The following is a 19721-nucleotide window of genomic DNA, read 5'->3' as shown; positions in this document are numbered from 1 at the left end:
TTGAGATTTAAGCACTGATTTTTTTTAAATATATATATATACACTGTATATGAGACTTATTTTTAACATTTTCATGACAGAGACCCTCCTGGGTCCCCAGGACCAAAAATTATATTGTATTGATTTTGAGAATGAAAAATATCAAAATAGCCCAATCCTGATTTGAAGTTTGGACATCCCTGGTGTAGTGGAACATATAAGGTAGGGATGTCCCGATCCAGGTTTTTGCACTTCCGATCCGATACCGATATTGTTTTTGCATTTCCGATCCGATACCGATACTGACCGATACCGATACTGACCGATACTGGCCTATCCGAGCATGTATTAAAGTTTAAAGTTATTTAGCCTACTTAGTTGTCAGAATCATGTTGAAAAGGGTTTTAGTACTCTTGATAACAACTAGCCAGCTGAATTAGGGGAGTTTGAATAATACACAATGGTTGGTAACAAGAAACTGACCTGTTTATTCAAGGATAAACACAAAATAGACAAAATTATACATGACAAACAGAAATGGCATCATTGAAACTAGGGCTGGGCGATATGGCCTTTTTTTAATATTGCGATATTTTAAGGCCATGTCACGATACACAATATATATCTCGATATTTTGCCTTAGCCTTGAATGAACACTTGATGCATATAATCACAGCAGTATGATGATTCTATGTGTTTTGATTCATTGATTGAGACTTTTATTAGTAGGTTGCACAGTGAAGTACATATTCCGTACAATTGACCACTAAATGGTAACACCCCAATAAGTTTTTCAACTTGTTTAAGTCGGGGTCCACTTAAATTGATTCATGATACAGATATATACTATCAGATATATACTATCATCATAATACAGTCATCACACAAGATAATCACATTGAATTATTTACATTATTTATAATCCAGGGTGTGGAGGGGGGCGCCGGATGTAAGTGTCAAAAAGACAGCCAAAAGAGTTTGATATGAGAATAAATCTAAAGTTAAAATATAGGGTAGAAATGCACCCATTTGCAGGAAATGTAGTCTTGATTTTCAAAATGTTCTTTCAAGGCTTGCATGTCTACATTAAAACATTCTTCTTCATACTGCATTAATATATGCTGCTTTTAAACTTTCATGCAGAGAAGGAAATCACAACTAAAAAAATCACTAATTTTTTCATACGGTGTTGATGTGGACATTTTTGCCTGCCTCGGCATTTTGATGGTGTGGACGTGTGGCACCGAATGGAGATAAGCGTCTCGACAGACGTCACAATATTTCAACAATGATGACGAAAACTGTTGTCTCTGTCGTGTCCGTGTGTCGAAAATTGTTATGCGCTTATTTTTTTATTTGATTTTGTGCGTGGCATAGATTTGCCGTGCGCAGAGGACGCTTGAGCAGGCGCGCACCTTAGCGGCTGCGCTAGCATCACAGCTAACGTTAGCCATGCCGCTACCTCGCTCTCTGCTGGGAGAGGACGTATACGTATGTGACGTATGACGTGACAGTATGTGACGTGTGTAAGAAGGTGCGCTCGCTGTCTGTGAGAGGGAGACACAGGAAAGAGTGAGAAGAGCCTGTCGTGTAATGCCAGCAGCTAAAAGCAACTGCGTGAGAATTGTGGATGTGTTGAAGGTGTGCTGGAAAATGCGGAACGGAAATTACGGAGCAGCAGAAAAGTGGAATGTATTATTTAAATAGGTGCGTTGGAAAACACGGACCGGAGTTTTTTTTAAAACTGGATCTGGATCGGCATTTTCCCATGCCTTGTCGATACGCAATTTTTGGCAAATATCGGCAGCCGATCCGATCCAAATATCGGATCGGGACATCCCTAATATAAGGTACCGTATTTTCCGCACTATTAGCCGCACCTAAAAACCACAAATTTACTCAAAAGCTGACAGTGCGGCTTATAACCCGGTGCGCTTTATATATGGATTAATATTAAGATTCATTTTCATAAAGTTTCGGTCTCGCAACTACGGTAAACAGCCGCCATCTTTTTTCCCCGTAGAAGAGGAAGTGCTTCTTCTTCTACGCAAGCAACCGCCAAGGTAAGCACCCGCCCCCATAGAACAGGAAGCGCTTCTTCTTCTACTGTAAGCAACCACCCGCCCGCGTAGAAGAAGAAGAAGAAGCACGCGGATATTACGTTTCATTTCCTTTGTGTGTTTACATCTGTAAAGACCACAAAATGGCTCCTACTAAGCGACAGGTTTCCGGTTCATGAAAAGACGCAATCTCTCCATCCGCACACGGACTACTATTTCACAGCAACTGCCTAAAGACTTTCAAGAAAAGCTGGCTACTTTCCGTGCATATTGTAAAAACAAGATAGCTGAAAAAAAGATCCGGCCAGAGAACATTATCAACATGGACGAGGTTCCACTGACTTTTGATATTCCTGTGAACCGCACTGTGGATACAACGGGAGCACGTACGGTGAATATTCGCACCACAGGGAATGAGAAGTCATCCTTCACTGTGGTTCTAGCTTGCCATGCTAATGGCCAGAAACTTCCACCCATGGTGATATTCAAAAGGAAGACCTTGCCAAAAGAGACCTTTCCAGCCGGCGTCATCATAAAAGCTAACTCGAAGGGATGGATGGATGAAGAAGAAAAAGAAAAAGATGAGCGAGTGGTTAAGGTAAGTTTACGCGAAGAGGCCGGGTGGCTTTTTTCACGCAGCTCCGTCCATGTTGATATACGACTCCATGCGCGCCCACATCACGCTGGTTTTTAATATATTATTAAAGTTTGACTGACCTATCTGACTGTTTTTTTGACATTCCTTTAGCGTAGTTAGATGCGGCTTATAACACGGGGCGGCTTATAGGTGGACAAAGTTTTGAAATATGCCGTTCATTGAAGGCGCGGCTTATAACCCAGGGCGGCTTATGGTGCGGAAAATACGGTATACTCTTTGTGCCTTTAATATGAAAGAGACTTACAGACTGACATTTGGACATCTTGAAGGTTTTGGTGGTCCAAGCGATGAAGATAACGGACGCTGGAAAAACACATTTGAGCTTTAAAGTAAGTAGCTCTGTCAAAAACATTGCATAGAATGAGACAGGACGTACCGATGACAGCGAAGATGAGTGTGTTGGTGAAGTGTCTGTAGAGCGAGAGCTTGACCACGTTCCTCCTGAGCCGGAGCAGCTTCATGGTCTGAGCCAGACTCACAAAGATGTGAGCGCACACACACACAGAGTCAAGGAAGTCAACAAGTCCACCTGCATGTTGTGTTAGTGTGGAGTCAGTGAAACACCACCTGCTGCTTTGACACACTTCCTAAAAAAGGTCACATGAGCTCAAGTGGCATCAAAGACACAGAAGGAGGGGATATCCACCAGCAGAAGAAAGAGTCGAGCAGAGCCAGGGGCACAGCGGCCAGAAGAAGGACGTCACCTTCAGTCTACAAGAAGGAAGACGAGTCAAGACATTGACAGAAAAGTGGAGGACAAGTTTGGAAGAGGGAAAAAAAGGAAGACGAATCAAACAGAGGAAGACAAGGGAAGCCATTTAAAAACACTGTGGCGCCCCCTGCTGGTAACATGTGAAAGGATATCCACCAGAAAACGCAGGAGTCGGTGAGGGCGAGCACGATGTCGCACAAAAGTATACTGCTGGTGTTGTTGCCTCGATCCTGGGGGAGACACACAGCTTTCCCTCATGACATCACAACCAAACGGATAAGCCCCGCCTCCTCAGCTACGTCTCAGGTCGCCGGGTGTCACGAAATAACGTACAGGACGATTGTCATATGCAGAGGTGGGTAGTAACGCGCTACATTTACTCCGTTACATCTACTTGAGTAACTTTTGGGATAAATTTTACTTCTAAGAGTAGTTTTAATGCAACATACTTTTACTTTTACTTGAGTATGTTTATAGAGAAGAAACGCTACTTTTACTCCGCTACTTTTATCTACATTCAGCTCGCTACTCGCTACTAATTTTTATCGATCTGTTAATGCACGCTTTGTTTGTTTTGGTCTGTCATAGTGCCTGCGTTTCAACAAATACAGTCACTGGTGACGTTCACTCCGTTCCACCAATCAGATGCAGTCACTGGTGACGTTGGACCAATCAAACAGAGCCAGGCGGTCACATGACCTGACTTAAACAAGTTGAAAAACTTATTGGGGTGTTACCATTTAGTGGTCAATTGTACGGAATATATACTGTACTGAGCAATCTACTAATAAAAGTTTCAATCAATCAATCAAAAGTGTGAAGGAAAAAAGACCCTTTTTTATTTCAACCGTACATCCCGTCAAAAGCCTAAAGACTGACTGCACAGTTCCTGTCTTCACAATAAAAGTGCCGCTCCATCGCGCCTGCGCTTTCAAAACAAGAGTCTACAAAAGCCAGCGCAAACAAGCTAGCAAGCTACGGAGTTTGCCGCCAATGTATTTCTTGTAAAGTGTATAAAAACGAATATGGAAGCTGGACAAAGAAGATGCCAAAAACCAACCACTTTCATGTGGTATTAGACAGAAAGGAGGAACTTTTTTTCTCCTCCATTTGAAAACGTGGACGCTATCATCACTACTGTCTGATTACAATCAACACAAGTCATCAGAATCAGGTAATACACCAACTTATATTCTTGTCTTCATGAAAGAAAGGAATCTATATGTTAAACATGCATGTATATTCATTAAAACACCTTTAACATGTAAACAAAAACGGCAAAATAAATACATATAAATTATATACTGTATATATATATATATGTGTGTGTGTGTGTGTGTGTGTGTGTATATATATATATATATATATATATATATATATATATATATATATATATATATATATATATATATATAAATGTGTGTATATATATATATAAATGTGTGTATATATATATATATATATATATATATATATATATATATATATATATATGATATGTGTGTGTATGTTACTCATCAGTTACTCAGTACTTGAGTAGTTTTTTCACAACATACTTTTTACTTTTACTCAAGTAAACATTTGGGTGACTACTCCTTACTTTTACTTGAGTAATACATCTCTAAAGTAACAGTACTCTTACTTGAGTACAATTTCTGGCTACTCTACCCACCTCTGGACATATGTGGAGTCCATTTAAAATGACATAACGGATGACGGTGTTAATTAGGGCTGGACAATTAATCGAATTGTGATTTCGATTATGGCTTCTCACGATAATTGGAAAACACTTAATGGGCCGCGCGACATGCGTGCAAATTCCAGAGCTTGTAACGGTGAAACAGATGAGGAGCGAATGAGTGGGAAAAAAAGAGCATGTGTACTAGAAGTTTGGGATGTCACCATGGTTGCTACTTTTTATTTGACACAGTGCTAGTATGCAAAATCAATAATCACTAAACTTAATTAAAAAAGTAAAGAATATGATTTATGGCGTCACATTAGTGCCAAAAATCCGAGCGCATAAAAACTGTTATCGCGCGCTGATTCTCCACTTCGTGCGCGCGCGAGACACCCTTTTGCGCGCGCGTGGTGCCTTTTTGCGCGCGCGCGGTGCCTTTCTGCGCGCGCGCCGTCTCGGTCTGTGCGCGCTCTGTGTACTCCTGGCATCTCTCCTAACGCTGTCATGTTTCTTTTTGGCACTTTGGGGGCGGGTATGCTTAGACGGCCCCTCCTTTCTGATTGGCTCTGAGCATTTTTCATATGACCAATCATTCTCCAGCGTAGCAACGTTGTAGCCATCTTACCTCGGACATCTAGCCTCAATCATTACATTGATGTCAATGGTACATGTACTAATTAAATTACCATAACTTGCTCGATTTTTGACCAATTTACAAACGGTTTGCCTTGTTACAAATCTTATTACATGTAGATATGACATAGGATGCTGTACCTGTTGAAATTACCTCTTTCGCTTTAAAAAAAAATTACTTAACTGTACAACATAGTTGTGTAGGGTCAGTGTTAGCCAGTTCTCTGATTATTTTAAACTGTTTCAGAATACATTATTAAAAGGCTATTTTTAACATTTTAAAAACAAAATTCAAAGATTTCATTAATTTTATGGCTGAATCAAAAGAAATTCCATAAATTAGAAAACAAATGTTCAAGAAGAAGTGAAAATATAAAATAATGTTATGGTTGGATGTTATTGCTGGTGGACCAGTTCTGGCTGAAAGATGTGATTATGGTGTTTGTTGTCTTATTATTTATTTGGGTCACATTTTGTATTACCCTGCATTGTGTTTATGTGGTATGAAATAACCTTCATCAGCGCGCGACATTTTTTTATCCACTTCTTCCTCCGTAAATCTTGATACATATTGACGATGACCCGCCCTGCTATACTTCTGATTGGCTCTGAGCATTTTTCAGCATTTTCCGCCTGACCAATCACAAAGAAGGGGCCGTCTAAGCATACCCGCCCCCAAAGTGCCAAAAAGAAACATGACAGCGGGAGGAGAGATGCCAGGAGTACACAGAGCGCGCACAGACCGAGACGGCGCGCGCGCAGAAAGGCACCGCGCGCGCGCAAAAAAGGCACCACGCGCGCGCAAAAGGGTGTCTCGCGCGCGCACGAAGTGGAGAATCAGCGCGCGATAACAGTTTTTATGCGCTCGGATTTTTGGCACTAATGTGACGCCATAATGATTTGCGTGTTCACATAACCGTGGACGTAGTCACATAATTGGCCAATTAAACGGAATCCACTGTTAAAAGCAGAATATCACGGAAATTGACTGAAAAGCTGTCATTGTGAACATTGGGAACATTTGTTTGGGAAAATAACGTGTCTGGTAGTGCTCATTCAGCCCCGAAACACGTCCGAAACTAAACAATGTCATACCTGCCAACTTTTGAAATCAGAAAAACCTAGTAGCCAGGGTCCAGGGGCCACAGGCCCCGGTAGGTCCAGGACAAAGTCCTGGTGGGGGGGTTCTTCGCCCCCCGACGCAAAATGATTATTAGCATTCAGACAGGTTAAAATGTTGCTAAAACCATCACTTTTCTATCAGTCACAGTGACTTTTCAAAACAAAAATATTACAGCAAAAATCATATGGGTTGATTGACATGTTTATTCTGTAAGCTAACTTTAATAGTTAAATTTGTTTTCCTCTCATGATAAATTAAATATTTATACCATTCAATCAATGCCTTATGCTTTTTCAATATTATGTGATTATTTCTTTGATAACCACAATATCATACCTTGACATCTTTAAAAGAAATTCAGTGAAAATATGCAGTTCACCATGCAAATGTGTTTTGGTAAACAAAGTTATGATTGTAAATGTATTCAAAATCTTTTGACATTAACTTTATATGTTGAAACTTTCAACAACTTGAAAGAATAAGATTTTTGAGAGTATTTGGTTCAAATTACACAATATAAATAAGACATGTCATTATTGATATTGCAGACATTATTGTAACAAGAAACTTCAGGTCGAAATTTTGGTTTATGAAAGAAATATAAATAAATATAAATATAAAACTTCATGACGACATTTTTCAAATTAATAAAGAGTAATAGTTATATAGTTATATGTTACTTGTTTTGAACATGTTATCGTTATCACAAATAAAAAGATATACTGTACACAGAAATTATTTTTGATTTGATTTATTGTTTATGTAATAAAAGATTTACTTAAAATTGTATGTTTTGTGAGTTTTTTTATGCTACGAACTGTACTTACCGGCGATGTAAACCGAAGGAGACATTTCCGTAATGAAAGCTGCAACACCCTTTTTAGATCCCATCATCACTGCAGCATTATCGGCAGCAAAGCAAACCAAATTCTGCCAAGGAATTTCGTTTGAGTCTATTTCTTCCGCGAGTATTTTGTAAATGTTTTCGCCTGTGGAAGCCGTATTGCATTCCCTCAAAGACAGAAGTACTGACAATACTTTTCCAATGTCGTCATCGAAATATCGAACACAAATGGGGTACAGTTTTACATCGTCATAATCGGTGCTGCCGTCAGTCGACGTGCTAAATGGTTCCGTCTTCATGACATCGGCGATACTTTTTGAGGATTCTGTTCCAAGACACTGAATAATGTTTGATGTTTTGGTTCGACCACATCCATATTTTTGGGCGATTTTCGAGTCGGGAAACATTTTCCGAAATAACTGTCCCATGTGAAAAAAATTTTTAATTAATGAAAAACCGTATTTTTTATCACTGCAACCGTAACCCAGAATAGGTTGATGAAAACCGTACTAATTACGGGAAAACCGGAGTAGTTGGCAGGTATGCAATGTTGACATGGTCACTTGAAACAGCGGCTATACTAAAAAGGTAAAGCTTGCAGGAACAATCCATACACCCACAACACATCTCATCTGCTTATGTTGTTGTGAATGACATCATGGATGTAACATCAATGTACAAACAGTAGTCGCAACTTGAGAGGCGCTTTCTCTCTTTTCTTAGAGCCTCAAGTCGCCTCTTTACTCGCCAAGCTGACAATAGCAAAGCACACTTCCTCCCTTCACAATAATAGCGTGGTACGCCACATCCGGTATGACTGCGTTAAAAAAATGAAGGTTTCAAAAAGTACCTTATTGATACCTTTACAGATGTAATATGCTTTGACCTAAAATACTCGTCAAAATTGTACAAACATGTATTGCACCAATAAATGTGAGGATTTTTGCATATAATTAAATGTTATTAGACAAAAAAAAGCACACACTCTACTGTGGTAAAATAAGTCTAAAAGATAAAAAAAACAAAATTACCGTATTTTCCAGACCACTGCCAATGAATGGTCTTTTTTAAAAATCTTTTTTCATATATTAAGCACACCGGATTAACTAAAGGAGTCATATTATTATTATTTTTTCCTAAATGTAAAACACTTCCTTGTACTCTACATAACATGTAATGGTGGTTCTTTGGTCAAAATGTTGCATAGATTGTGTTTTACAGATCATCTTCAAGCCGCTTTTTGACAGTCGCTTCCGGATGCGCGGTTTTGTGGGCGGTCTTATATATGTGGCTCACCTTCGACAGCGTCTTCTCCCCGTCATCTTTGTTGTAGCGGTGTAGCGTGCAAGGACGGGAGTGGAAGAAGTGTCAAAAGACGGATCTAACTGTTTTAATGACATTCAGACTTTACTTCAATCAATAACGGAGCAGCATCTCCTCATCCGGAAACAACTACACAGGGAATGTGTCCCGTGAAAAACCGTCTGACAGGAACTCTCTAATAACTAAAGTTCCTTGGGTGAATAATGTAAATTCACTACAGTGGTATGTTTTAGCGCTTTCATGGCGAGCTTTTCGAAGTCGTAGTAAAACACTGTCGAGTTTTGAGGAGAAAAAAAAGGATTTTAAGTCCGCAATATACGGTAAAAACAAAACGAAAAAAAAAAAGTTTTGCTTTTCATATTGCTAAATATAAGCAGTAGTAGATGGATAGATTGCAGTGTTTCCCACACATTCATTTATTTGTGGCGGCCCGCAAAGAATTACGTCCGCCACAAATGGATTTTTCGGCTTTTGACTCGCTCGACCGCTCATAAAAGCAATCGGACTCTGTCTGTGAATGTACCTTGTAGTTACAACTGAGGTGCAGTAGGTGGCGGTAGCCTACTATGCATTGTAACTCCGCCAATAGCATTTAATTCACCTGGTGGGCCAGAAGAAGAAGAAGACAAGACGAAGACGGACGGACGGACGGACGGGATCAAAATACGAGGGTAATATAGGTAATAGGTAGATAGGTTATAGCTGCATCGCTCGCGGCTCATCATATATTTAACGTTAATCCGCGATTTCACCGAGCGTTTCACTGACGGTGAGCAGCCTGACGCTGCTTCATTAACACCGCCGCTGTTTGACTCGGGGTCCGGGGCAGACGCACGTAATAACAGTCACCTGTTTTCATACCGACGAGCTAACGTGTCCAGGTTATAACCCTGTTGTCAATAAACACACGTGGAGACGGTGCTTCAGATACTACATTATTACTCAAGCTAAAATGTCCACTGTCCACTGCAGCATGTGAATGCAATGAAAAGAATAAAATCTGAGCCAACCAGCTGTTAAAATGTTGTCCAGGTTAATGTTTTGGCCATTAAAGGCCCTTCATTTCAAGATTTCAACTGTGATCGGGCTTTAAACAGGTGGCTGACCTGTTCAGATGATTGTAACTGCTACTGGTCAAATAATGTGAAATAGCATTTAATTTTACATGTATGCAATGCCATTTAAATGTAATTATTGATAATAATAATAATAATAATAAATACTGTGTAGTGTTGTAAATAGTCAACGGGAAGGATTTTAGTAAGATACAAGCCATGAGCACTACACAGCCAGAAAAACCCTAGGCAGGACAAGTAAAAATATTGGGGCAAGTAGATTTGAGAAGTCGGGCAAGTAATAATAATAATAATAATAATAATAATAATAATAACTGGGATTTATATAGCGCTTTTCTAAGTACCCAAAGTCGCTTTACATGTAGAACCCATCAATCATTCACACCTGGTGGTGGTAAGCTACTTTCATAGCCACAGCTGCCCTGGGGTAGACTGACGGAAGCGTGGCTGCAATTTGCGCCAACGGCCCCTCCGACCACCACCTATCATTCATCATTCAATTCACCGGTGTGAGTGGCACCGGGGGCAAAGGGTGAAGTGTCCCGCCCAAGGACACAACGGCAGCGATTTTTGGATGGTAAGAGGCGGGGAGCGAACCTGCAACCCTCAGGTTTCTGGCACGGTTGCTCTACCCACTACGCCATGCCGCCCCAGTAGAAAAATTAGGGCGGAGGGAACAGGTGAGACTCAGCAAACACTGAAAAATAAAGCAGGGTCAGATCAGAAATGCATTTTTCTCATGAAAAGGGTCCTAATTTATATTCTTATGTGCCTTATAGAGAGGACCACGACAAAACATAGAGCGACTAGCTCCAGTGCGACCTGTTCAGCAGCAGCAGGAGGAGGAGGAGGAGGTTGACTGACTGTGGCAGGATACCTCTGCCTCTTTTTTCACTTTATGTTGCTGGTAAATAATATGGTTGTAGTAGTAGGCTAAAGTTAAATTATTTAGTATGCACTAATTAAAGGGGCAGAGCTTTAAGAGACATTTTAGCTTTTATATTTTATAAGATATATTTTTTGTAAGAACCACAATTAATAAATATATTTCAGTGAATAACTAATTGTTCAAATCTGTATATAAATATGTACATAAAGTGTTGTAATTATAATCCAACTCCGCGTTCTTCTTGGTCATCGCCGCTGCCGCCGCCACCCCCCACCCACACCACCACAAATAGATGCCTGCCCTGTGGGAAACACTGTAGATGGATCTTATTAATTATTATTATTATTTTACTTGTTGTTTATTCGTTACTAATTCATATCCATTTTTTTAAACTATATATAAAGTTACGTTTTAGTGGTACAAGAAATACTCATGTTTTCAAATTAATGAATAATTGTGCAATTAATCGTGATTACAGTACCAATCAAAATAATCCTGAAAAAGGGACGGCGTGGCGCAGTGGAAGAATGGCCGTGCGCGACCCGAGGGTCCCTGGTTCAATCCCCACCTAGTACCAACCTCGTCATGTCCGTTGTGTCCTGAGCAAGACACTTCACCCTTGCTCCTGATGGGTGCTGGTTAGCGCCTTGCATGGCAGCTCCCTCCATCAGTGTGTGAATGTGTGTGTGAATGGGTAAATGTGGAAGTAGTGTCAAAGCGCTTTGAGTACCTTGAAGGTAGAAAAGCGCTATACAAGTACAACCCATTTATATTTATTTATTTATAATTATTTGACAAATCATCCAGCCCTATAAATACATATTTATGTTGTAAAAACTGACAAATAAATGTACTTTGCGTTGACTTACGGCATTGACTCGTAGGACGCCCTCGACAACAGAGAACATCAAGTAGAGCAGACCGACACCAACCACACGGTGAAGCAGCGCACCCAGTCTGGGCCTAACACACACACACAATCATGGTCATTTCAAGTGGACTATCAGGTGCGTTAACGCCGGACGTACTTGACTATGCCGTAACCCAGACTGGCGATGATCACCAACACGCGGGCCAGTGTCCTCTTGACGGCGGAGAGCACCTCAGCAAACACTACCGCCCCCCGGACTGCAGGAGGAGGAACAACAGCTGCCAGTCAGCCCTTCTGAGCCGCGCCATGTTGGCGTGCACGCACCTACCAGACACGCCGTCGTATCGGATGCTCTGAAACTCGGCGTAGAAGACGGCTTTCTCCAACATTCCCAGGAAGATGACTCCTCCGATCCAGAACTGGATCCTCAGGAGGTCCCTCCAGTAGCACGCAGACAGGATCAGCCACAAGAGCGCCAGCAGAACGTAGACGATGCACATGATCATGTAGAACTGGAACAACAAGAGCGTCCACAAACAACTTCCTTTACACCACAGGTGTCCAAAGTGCAGCCTGCAGTTAATATTTCTTTATAGCGGCCATTGCTCAAAAAATAATAATGAATCAAAATCAATGTTGCTATGAATTATCTTACTATTATTGAAGGCTCTAACTCAGTGGTTCTTAACCTGGGTTCGATCAAACCCTAGGGCATACCTGCCAACTTTTGAAATCAGAAAAACCTAGTAGCCAGGGTCCAGGGGCCGCAGGCCCCGGTAGGTCCAGGACAAAGTCCTGGTGGGGAGTTCAGGGGGGCTTCTTCGACCCCCGACGCAAAATGATTATTAGCATTCAGACAGGTTAAAATGTTGCTAAAACCATCACCTTTCTATCAAGTCACAGTGACTTTTCAAAACAAAAATATTACAGCAAAAATCATATGGGTTGATTGACATGTTTATTCTGTAAGCTAACTTCAATAGTTTGAAATTATTTTGACAGTTAATGCCAGTTATCCTGTCAACCTTTCACAAGACTTCAATTTGTTAATTGAAAGTATAAACAGTATAAACACTTTTTACAGTAAACAAATGGTAAAACAGTACTAAACAATTCCATTTAAAAAAAAATGTGTCATTATTAACTTTCTGTCCAAGCTTGTATAATCTACTGCCTTGTTCAATTGTATAAAATATTCTGTGCCTAAAATTCACATTTCTATCACAATTATCATACTGTAAACATGGTAAGCTAACTTCATTAAAATTAATAGTCCTGTCAATAGCATGGAATTACAATTCAAATGTAGTTTTTTTGTAAGCCTTTCAAAAGAATTCAAAATATGAAAAATTAATGAAAATTAATTTAAGCCATCAGACACTTGAAAAGTGGCACATCACATCTCTAATGTAATCATTTTAACTTTTCAACAGAAATAGCACTGCAAAAATATTAAGGACATACTTCTGTATTTTGGTAGTTATGCTGTCAACATTTAACAAGATTTCTTCAACTTGGACTTGAAAGCATAAATAGTATAAACACTTTTAACAGTATAACAGTACTAAACAATTCCAATAGATAACATTGGTGTCATTACCTTTTTGTTTGCTCAATTATTGCCTCCGTAAATAAAACTTCGGCATTTATCACATCAAAAGAATCTGTTTGGGCGACGAAAAACGTTGAAAGTTTTCCACTTGTGTCGCTAGCAACGGCATTAGACTTGTGTTTTTTTGTCCCAACGTGGTCTTTTACATCGCTAATTCCTCCGTGTCCGATCGAAAAATCTTGTCTGCACAAGGTGCAATTCGCGTAGTTTTCACCCTTTTTGGAACGGATAATTATTCCCGGATAGGCTTTTGAATATTCTTCACGGAATGACTGCAGTTTTCTTTTCGGTTTAAGACTCGTTTGCGATTTTTCTCCGGCTGATTCCATGATTGTTCGCTCGTTTGGAAACAATGGCAACTGGTGCCTCGTGCTTGGCAGCGGTGCTATAAATAACCTCGTGCATGGCATTCGGAATGGCTCGATAGGAAGTTACGGGAAGCAGTGTCGATTGTCATTGTTGTTACGCGATTTCGTGAATAAAACTTTTTTTTAAATATTTTTTTTAAGTAATGAAAAACCGTATTTTTTATCACTGCAACCGTAACCCGGAATAGGTTGATGAAAACCGTACTAATTACGGGAAAACCGGAGTAGTTGGCAGGTATGTGTTCCCCATACTAAAGTGCTACCAAAAACAAATAACTTTGTCTTGAATTTGAAAAAAAACAAAAACATTTTATTTTTCACTAAAGAAGGTTTCGGTGAAAGCGCATATGAAACTGGTGGGGTTCGGTACCTCCAACAAGGTTAAGAACCACTGCTCTAACTATTTCACATCAAATCTTCCACTTCAAAATATTTTTTGGGGGGAAATGTTGTGGATTTTCTGTGATTGCCAAACAATATTTAAAAGTTTTCAATGACAAAAAAGGGTATAAATAAAACAAACAAACAAAAACAAAAATGATAAAACCGTATAATCAACACACAGATCCAAAGTGGATCTGAAAGTTTATGGGTTGAAAGTAAAAAAATAAAATAAAAACAGGGGCCCTTTTGGATCCTTGAACATTGCGATTTAAAATAAATAAAAAAAACTTCCATTGCGCAAAAATTAATAATGAATCAAAATCATTGTTACAAATGAATTATTGACCTATTTAAGGCTCCAATTACTTCACATAAAATATTCCACTTAAATATTTCATATTTTGTGTTTATGCCATAAACAAACATGGTTTTCTTTAACAAAAAGGGCATAAACCAAAAAAAAATTAAAAAATAAAACTTTATACAGACATTTAGAACTGAAGTGATTTAAGCGTTGAAATAATATAAATATTATGAGTTACTTTTAACATTTTTATGTCTGAGACTCTTGCGGGTCACCGGGGACCAAACTTGACAGGAGCCCATCCATCCATCCATCCATCTTCTCCGCTTATCCGAGGTCGGGTCGCGGGGGCAGCAGCCTAAGCAGGGAAGCCCAGACTTCCCTCTCCCCAGCCACTTCGTCCAGCTCTTCCTGTGGGACCCCGAGGCGTTCCCAGGCCAGCCGGGAGACATAGTCTTCTCAACGTGTCCTGGGTCTTCCCCGTGGCCTCCTACCGGTCGGACATGCCCGAAACACCTCCCGAGGGAGGCGTTCGGGTGGCATCCCGACCAGATGCCCGAACCACCTCAACTGGCTCCTCTCGATGTGGAGGAGCAGTGGCTTTACTTTGAGCTCCCCCCGGATGACAGAGCTTCTCACCCTATCTCTAAGGGAGAGCCCCGCCACCCGGCGGAGGAAACTCATTTCGGCCGCTTGTACCCGTGATCTTGTCCTTTCGGTCATGACCCAAAGCTCATGACCATAGGCGAGGATGGGAACGTAGATCGACCGGTAAATCGAGAGCTTTGCCTTCTGGCTCAGCTCCTTCTTCACCACAACAGATCGATACAGCGTCCGCATTACTGAAGATGCCGCACCGATCCGCCTGTCGATCTCACGATCCACTCTTCCCTCACTCGTGAACAAGACTCCGAGGTACTTGAACTCCTCCACTTGGGGCAAGATCTCCTCCCCAACCCGGAGATGGCACTCCACCCTTTACCGGGCGAGAACCATGGACTCGTAAACATTTTTTTTTAAAATGTATATATTGTATTGGTTTTGAAAATGGAAAATCTCAAAATGGACACTACATGCTTTGATTTTTCAGTGTGTGGCCCTCAGCAATAAAGGTTTGGGCATCTCTGCTTTACACGGTCAATCACTTCGTAGCTTTTGTTAGACTTTTTCTTCTTGTAAACGACAATACAGTCGTACCTCAACTTAAGAGTGTTTTGGCATAAGTATGGCGTCACATTAGTGCCAAAAATCCGAGCGCATAAAAACTGTTATCGCGCGCTGATTCTCCACTTCGTGCGCGCGCGCGACACCCTTTTGCGCGCGCGCGCGGTGCCTTTCTGTGCGCGCGCGGTGCCTTTTTGCGCGCGCGCGGTGCCTTTCTGCGCGCGCGCGGTGCCTTTCTGCGCGCGCGCTGTGTACTCCTGGCATCTCTCCTCGCGCTGTCATGTTTCTTTTTGGCACTTTGGGGGCGGGTATGCTTAGACGGCCCCTTCTTTCTGATTGGCTGTGAGCATTTTTCATATGACCAATCATTCTCCAGCGTAGCAACGTTTTACCTCGGACATCTAGCCTCAATCATTACATTGATGTCAATGGTACATGTACTAATTAAATTACCATAACTTGCTCGATTTTCGACCAATTTACAAACGGTTTGCCTTGTTACAAATCTTATTACCGGTACATGTAGATATGACATAGGATGCTGTACCTGTTGAAATTACCTCTTTCGCTTTAAACAAAAAAGACTTAATTGTGCAACATAGTTGTGTAAGGTCAGTGTTAGTCAGTTCTCTGATTATTTTAAACTGTTTCAGAATACATTATTAAAAGCTATTTTTAACATTTTATAAACAAAATTCAAAGATTATTTCATTAATTTTATTCCTGAATCAAAAGAAATTCCATAAATTAGAAAACAAATGTTCAAGAAGAAGTGAAAATATAAAATAATGTTATGGTTGGATGTTATTGCTGGTGGACCAGTTCTGGCTGAAAGATGTGATTATGGTGTTTGTTGTCTTATTATTTATTTGGGTCACATTTTGTATTACCCTGTATTGTGTTTATGTGGTATGAAATAACCTTCATCAGCGCGCGACATTTTTTTATCCACTTCTTCCTCCGTAAATCTTGATACATATTGACGATGACCCGCCCTGCTATACTTCTGATAGGCTCTGAGCATTTTTCAGCATTTTTCGCCTGACCAATCAGAAAGAAGGGGCCGTCTAAGCATACCCGCCCCCAAAGTGCCAAAAAGAAACATGACAGCGCGAGGAGAGATCAATCAATCAATCAATGTTTATTTATATAGCCCTAAATAACAAGTGTCTGCCAGGAGTACACAGAGAGCGCGCAGAAAGGCTTGCGCGCGCGCAAAAAGGCACCGCGCGCGCACAGAAAGGCACTGCGCGCGCGCAAAAAGGCACCACACGCGCGCACGAAGTGGAGAATCAGCGCGCGATAACAGTTTTTATGCGCTCGGATTTTTGGCACTAATGTGACGCCATACATAAGAGCTGTCTCTAAGCTAATCGTTATGCCTTAAATTGCAAGCAAAAACTAAACACAATGGGAACAACGAGAAACCTTGGAAGGGACCGCAGAGACACAAGTGTTCTGAGTTAAGCGCTGGGCCACAGAAGCAATTGAGCTCATAAGTTGAGGTGCCACCATAAATCAAGTGTTCTTACCAGCATGAGCGGCCATTCAGAGGCAGAGATGAAGTCAAGAGGGCCTCTCATGCTCACATGAACTGTAAAAAAAAGAAATAAATTTAAAAAAATTAAATTTCTTGAAACCCCGAAGGAGGGTCGTGGACGTGTACTGACGCTGGAGACCCCAGGGGGGTGTGGGGTGGGCCGGGTCAGGCGCTCGGTTGTTCTCTTTGATCTCCCTGATGTTGACGACAAACATGTACGGTCCGTCCTCCCAACTCTCAGCCACCGCATCAAAGTGAGGGTGCGCCGCGGCCTGCGCGCACAAGGCATGAGGGTGAGGTGAGATGATAAGATTGAATGAGGATGAGGCGCTGACCTGTTTAGGAGGAACAGCAGCGTCTCCTGCAGGGGGCTTTGTCTCCTTGTCAGCTGCTGCAGACTGCGGGAGGAGCACATGACCTTTTCAGACACCTCAGCACGGAATGACAAGATCACGCCTCGTTGGACATGCTCACCTTTGGTTTTGGCGGCTCTGCCTCTCTCTGCTTCCTGCCCGCGGTCGCCATTGTGACTGGCTGAAAAAGATCACATAACGGCTGAGTGGCGACACTCATGACTTTGTGGAGCTGTACACGATACGGTGAGATGTATCATTTTAAATCGATAATTCTGTCATTATTTACTTTCATTAGGCTCCAGCTCACCTGTGACCCTAAAAAGGCCACATGGTATAGAAAAGGAATGCATATCATTATTTACAGCATGGGTGTCCAAATGTTTTGCATTGAAGGCCGCATACTGAAAAATACAAGCATGCAGAGGCCAATTTGATATTTTTCATTTTCAAACCCAATACTAATATGTGTGTGTGTGTATATATATATATATATATATATATATATATATATATATATATATATATATATATATATATATATATACACACACCGGTATATACTAGGGGTGTGGGAAAAAAATCGATTCGTATTCGAATCGCGATTCTCACGTTGTGCGATTCAGAATCTATTCTCATTTTGAAAAAATCGATTATTATTTTTTTATTTTTTTTAATTAATCAATCCAACAAAACAATACACAGCAATACCATAACAATGCAATCCAATTCCAAAACCAAACCCGACCCAGCAACACTCAGAAGTGCAATAAACAGAGCAATTGAGAGGAGACACAAAACAAACCAAATGTAGTGAAACAAAAATGAATATTATCAACAACAATATCAATATTAGTTACAATTTCAACATAGCAGTGATTAAAAATCCCTCATTGACATTATCATTAGACATTTATAATAATAAAAAAGAACAATAGTGTCACAGTGGCTTACACTTGCATCGCATCTCAAAAGCTCAAAAATGTCCAATATTTTCACAAAGATAAAATAAGTCATATTTTTGATTTTTAGTTCATTTAATAGTTCAAACAAATGTACATTATTGCAATCAGTTGATAAAACATTGTCCTTTGCAATTATAAAAGCTTTTTACAAAAATCTACTACTCTGCTTGCATGTCAGCAGACTGGGGTAGATCCTGCTGAAATCCTATGTATTGAATGAATAGACAATCCTTTTGAATCGGGAAAATATCGTTTTTGAATCGACAATCGTGTTGAATTGAAAAAAAAAAAAAAAAAAAAAGATTTTGAATCGAATTGTGACTCCAAGAACCAATATTGAATCGAATCGTGGGACACCCAAAGATTCACAACCCTAATATACACACACACACACACACGTATATATATATATATATATATATATATATATATATATATTTTTTTTTTTTTTTAAACCTTTGGGGATCCCCTCAAGTTTTGTACCGGGGACCTGGGAAGGGTCTCAGCAATTTTGTTCATGTTTATTAGTGTAGTTATCAAAATTAAGGATTTTTGTGATTTCTGATCGTTTGTGAGGGCACCTAAGGGACTTCTGTGTGTGTGTGTGTGTGTGTGTGTGTGTGTGTGTGTGTGTGTGTGTGTGTGTGTGTGTGTGTGTGTGTGTGTGTGTGTGTGTGTGTGTGTGTGTGTGTGTGCACTTCAGCCTGTTGTTTTGGCTTGTTAATTCATCACCTCCTTATGTTTGTTTGCTATACAGTACTGTATAGCACTTCATATTGGGATTTAAGTGTAGAAACTTTCACTAAATTATGGACTTCTGTTAAGGCGGGAACCCATTATTCAAAATGACATTGTTTCTTATGGAGAAATTTGCTTCACAATACAAACTTTTTGATTTACGCAACCTGTTCAAGAACCAATTAAGTTCGTAAATCGAAGTTGCACCATATGGCTGAAGCAATTATTTCCAAACGAGAGGTGGAACGAATTGTGTTCCACTTTAGAGGTTGCGGACCTACATATTGTGTGTGACTTGTTGCACTAAGGTGGACGTGTTGTGCGAGTCTTACTTGCATTTCAGTCAGTCGTCTTTTTGTCTCAAACACATCCAGGCCCAACTGTGAAGAGAAAAATCACAACATATTAACTACTAACCACATTGTCTACTGAATATTTGTATGA

General features: G+C 40.4%; 1 protein-coding gene across 2 annotated transcripts in view; it reads right to left on the bottom strand.

Annotated features, from left to right (window-relative positions):
* The window catches only part of LOC133614371 (transmembrane protein 87A), a 49370-nt gene that overhangs the window by 13575 nt on the left and 16074 nt on the right, over positions 1 to 19721 (bottom strand). Inside the window, exons 5-15 of one of the 2 annotated variants that reach the window (XM_061972271.1) lie at positions 19610 to 19657; positions 17696 to 17755; positions 17557 to 17619; positions 17352 to 17493; positions 17214 to 17275; positions 12178 to 12361; positions 12007 to 12106; positions 11848 to 11941; positions 3562 to 3639; positions 3074 to 3182; positions 2942 to 3000 (exon numbers count right to left, since the gene is read on the bottom strand). In XM_061972271.1, coding sequence (XP_061828255.1) covers positions 2942 to 3000; positions 3074 to 3182; positions 3562 to 3639; positions 11848 to 11941; positions 12007 to 12106; positions 12178 to 12361; positions 17214 to 17275; positions 17352 to 17493; positions 17557 to 17619; positions 17696 to 17755; positions 19610 to 19657 — 999 coding nt within the window. The remainder of the gene's footprint in view (positions 1 to 2941; positions 3001 to 3073; positions 3183 to 3561; positions 3640 to 11847; positions 11942 to 12006; positions 12107 to 12177; positions 12362 to 17213; positions 17276 to 17351; positions 17494 to 17556; positions 17620 to 17695; positions 17756 to 19609; positions 19658 to 19721) is intronic. The other variant, XM_061972272.1, reaches the window with a different exon arrangement.

Source organism: Nerophis lumbriciformis, linkage group LG17 (assembly GCF_033978685.3).
Source record: "Nerophis lumbriciformis linkage group LG17, RoL_Nlum_v2.1, whole genome shotgun sequence".
Lineage (NCBI taxonomy): Eukaryota > Metazoa > Chordata > Actinopteri > Syngnathiformes > Syngnathidae > Nerophis > Nerophis lumbriciformis.
This window is presented reverse-complemented; position numbering and strand designations above follow the sequence as displayed.